The sequence below is a fragment of the Quercus lobata genome, chromosome 1 (genome assembly GCF_001633185.2).
Source record: "Quercus lobata isolate SW786 chromosome 1, ValleyOak3.0 Primary Assembly, whole genome shotgun sequence".
NCBI lineage: Eukaryota > Viridiplantae > Streptophyta > Magnoliopsida > Fagales > Fagaceae > Quercus > Quercus lobata.
The window spans coordinates 15,151,726-15,153,457 of NC_044904.1; the positions used below are offsets into that span (position 1 = coordinate 15,151,726).

At 40.1% G+C, this 1,732-nt stretch overlaps 1 protein-coding gene across 1 annotated transcript; it reads left to right on the top strand.

Moving 5' to 3' along the window:
* Window positions 1–442: 442 nt before the first annotated feature.
* On the top strand, window positions 443–1,081 carry LOC115949657. The gene has a single exon (XM_031066950.1). The coding sequence runs from the start codon at window positions 443–445 to the stop codon at window positions 1,079–1,081; it is 639 nt and encodes a 212-aa protein (XP_030922810.1).
* The last annotated feature ends 651 nt before the right edge of the window (window positions 1,082–1,732 follow it).

The window sequence follows — 1,732 nt, forward strand, 5'->3', positions numbered from 1 at the left end:
CAAAGTTTTCAACCCAATTAATCATAATATTCTTGATTTGAAAACAAAAATGTATTTTTTGGATTTTAAGACTTAAAAGAATTAAGTTCAATATTTTTTTTTTTTGAGTTATTTTCATTTCCATATGGACCATATCTATTGTAGGGACTAGGGCCCAAAATAATGTATTGGGCCTTGGGCCTTGTCCGAGGACACTAACAAGTCCGAGAAGGAGGAGATAACTATTAAATGATTCACAGTAAAAGTCTCATCAGCGGAAGATGAAGGGAAGGAGATCTGAGGAGGAATTCCTCCTCTGACACGACGAATGCAGTCCAAGTATATACTCTAGCAATTGAAATGTGCCCCAGGAACATGTGAGAGGGAAGGGAACTCGAAATATCTAAGGAAAAGTTGCTACCACCGCATTAAATGCGCTGCAGCTACTTTTTTGGCCGTATTAATGAGGAGAGGACCTCTGAACAGTGCTGCCTTGACTACCACAACTCATAAAAGACTGAAAGGGGTGTCTGATAGGATGGGTACTCAAGTGGGGATCCAGATGATCAACATAGTCAATGGGCTGAAAAAGAGATTGGATGATGCGAAGGGAAGATGGGTGAAAGAGCTGCCACACGTCCTATGGACGTATCAGACTACCCCACGTCGGTCAACAGGAGAGACTCCCTTTTCCATGACTTATGGGGTCGAGGCCGTCATCCCCTTAGAGACTAACTTCCCAACGCTAAGAACAAGTACCTTCACTCCAAGCAACAACGATGAACTGCTAGGAAAAAGTTTGCATTCAATTGAAGAAAAAAGAGAAAAGGCAATGATCCAACTAGCCTATTATCACCAGAAACTAAAGCAGGGGTATGATGCCAATGTAAAACTGCGGCCACTAGCACCAGGAGACTTGGTGCTGAGAAAAGTTTTAGGTAATGCCAAGAACCCGTCCTGGGGAAAGCTAGGACCCAACTGGGAAGGTCCGTATCGCATCACTTCAGTAGCAGGAATAGGTGCATATCATTTAGAAGACTTAGATGAGAAAGTTGTACTCTGCCCATGGAATGTAAATAACCTAAGAAGGTATTATTATTAATTAAAGCAGTTTTGTTTGCACTCTAATTTATTGTTAGTGCGTGTCATGCGGTTCACTTCTATTCAAATGTTAAACAAAACCTAAATCCTACATGGCTCCTCAAACCACGGGTTTAGGGGAAATTAATAACTTATGGCATCTATTCAAGTAGTAAATAGAACCTAAGTCTTGTATGGCTCCTCGGACCATGGGCTTAAGGGAAATTAATAACTTATGGCATCTATTCAAGTATTAAATAGAACCTAAGTCCTGCATGGCTCCTCAAACCACGGGCTTAGGGGAAATTAATAACTTATGACATCTATTCAAGTATTAAACAGAACCTAAGTCCTGCATGGCTCCTCGGACCCCAGGCTTAGGGGAAATTAATAACTTATGCATCTATTTAAGTATTAAACAGAACCTAAATTCTGCATGGTTCCTCGAACCCCAGGTTTAGGAGAAATTAATAACTTATGTCATCTATTCAAGTATTAAACAGAACCTAAGTCCTGCATGGCTCTTTGGACCACAGGCTTAGAGGAAATTAATAACTTATGGTATGTATTCAAGTATTAAACAGAACCTAAGTCCTGCATGGCTCCTCGGACCACAGGCTTAGGAGAAATTAATAACTTATGACATCTATTCAAGTGTTAAATAAAATCTAAA

What these genes read in the sequence shown, in the direction of transcription:
- LOC115949657 (XM_031066950.1), top strand. Translation starts at nt 443, where the DNA reads ATGAGGAGAGGACCTCTGAACAGTGCTGCCTTGACTACCACAACTCAT.